The sequence below is a fragment of the Colobus angolensis genome, unplaced genomic scaffold, assembly GCF_000951035.1.
Source record: "Colobus angolensis palliatus isolate OR3802 unplaced genomic scaffold, Cang.pa_1.0 Scaffold43, whole genome shotgun sequence".
NCBI classification, from domain to species: domain Eukaryota; kingdom Metazoa; phylum Chordata; class Mammalia; order Primates; family Cercopithecidae; genus Colobus; species Colobus angolensis.
In genome coordinates, this window is record NW_012117710.1 from 4,703,457 (window position 1) to 4,703,920 (window position 464).

A 464-nucleotide genomic window follows, 5' to 3' on the forward strand; every position below is an offset into this window, starting at 1 on the left:
GAGGGAGGCCGCGTAGACCTCTCCTGGGTGGAGGCCCAGCTCTTCTCGGAGACCTGGTGCAGAGTGAGGGGCTGGATGCAGCTGAGATAGTGCAGTGTCGGTCACACCTGGATCAGAGAGGGGGACCTGGGGGGCTGCCTGCTCTCCTGTGTGGAGTGTGGGAGGGCCTGGCATTGGGCGGGGGTAGGGAGAGGGCTGGAGACCACGACACGGCCCCCGGGGGAGGTGCCCCCATGCCAGGCCTCCTGCCCAGCACGCTCCAGGCCCTGCGCCCTGCCCTGCACTCACACCGCCTCTCCCCCGCCCCGCAGGCCACCGACTCCGACTATGAGGACGCGCTGCCCAAGCACTCGTTCGTGAACCACTACATGAGCGACCCCACCTACTACAACTCGTGGAAGCGCCGGGCCCAGGGCCGTGCACCTGCGCCGCACAGGTACGAGGCGGTGGCGGGCGCCGAGGCG

The 464-nt window shown here is 69.6% G+C and overlaps 1 protein-coding gene across 1 annotated transcript in view; it reads left to right on the forward strand.

Moving 5' to 3' along the window:
* The window catches only part of SDK1 (sidekick cell adhesion molecule 1), a gene marked incomplete at its 3' end in the record, with an annotated part of 662,329 nt that extends 661,868 nt beyond the window's left edge, over positions 1-461 (forward strand). Inside the window, exon 48 of the mRNA XM_011957004.1 lies at positions 312-461. Within this exon, the coding sequence (XP_011812394.1) occupies positions 312-461 (150 nt within the window). The remainder of the gene's footprint in view (positions 1-311) is intronic.
* Positions 462-464: the final 3 nt, after the last annotated feature.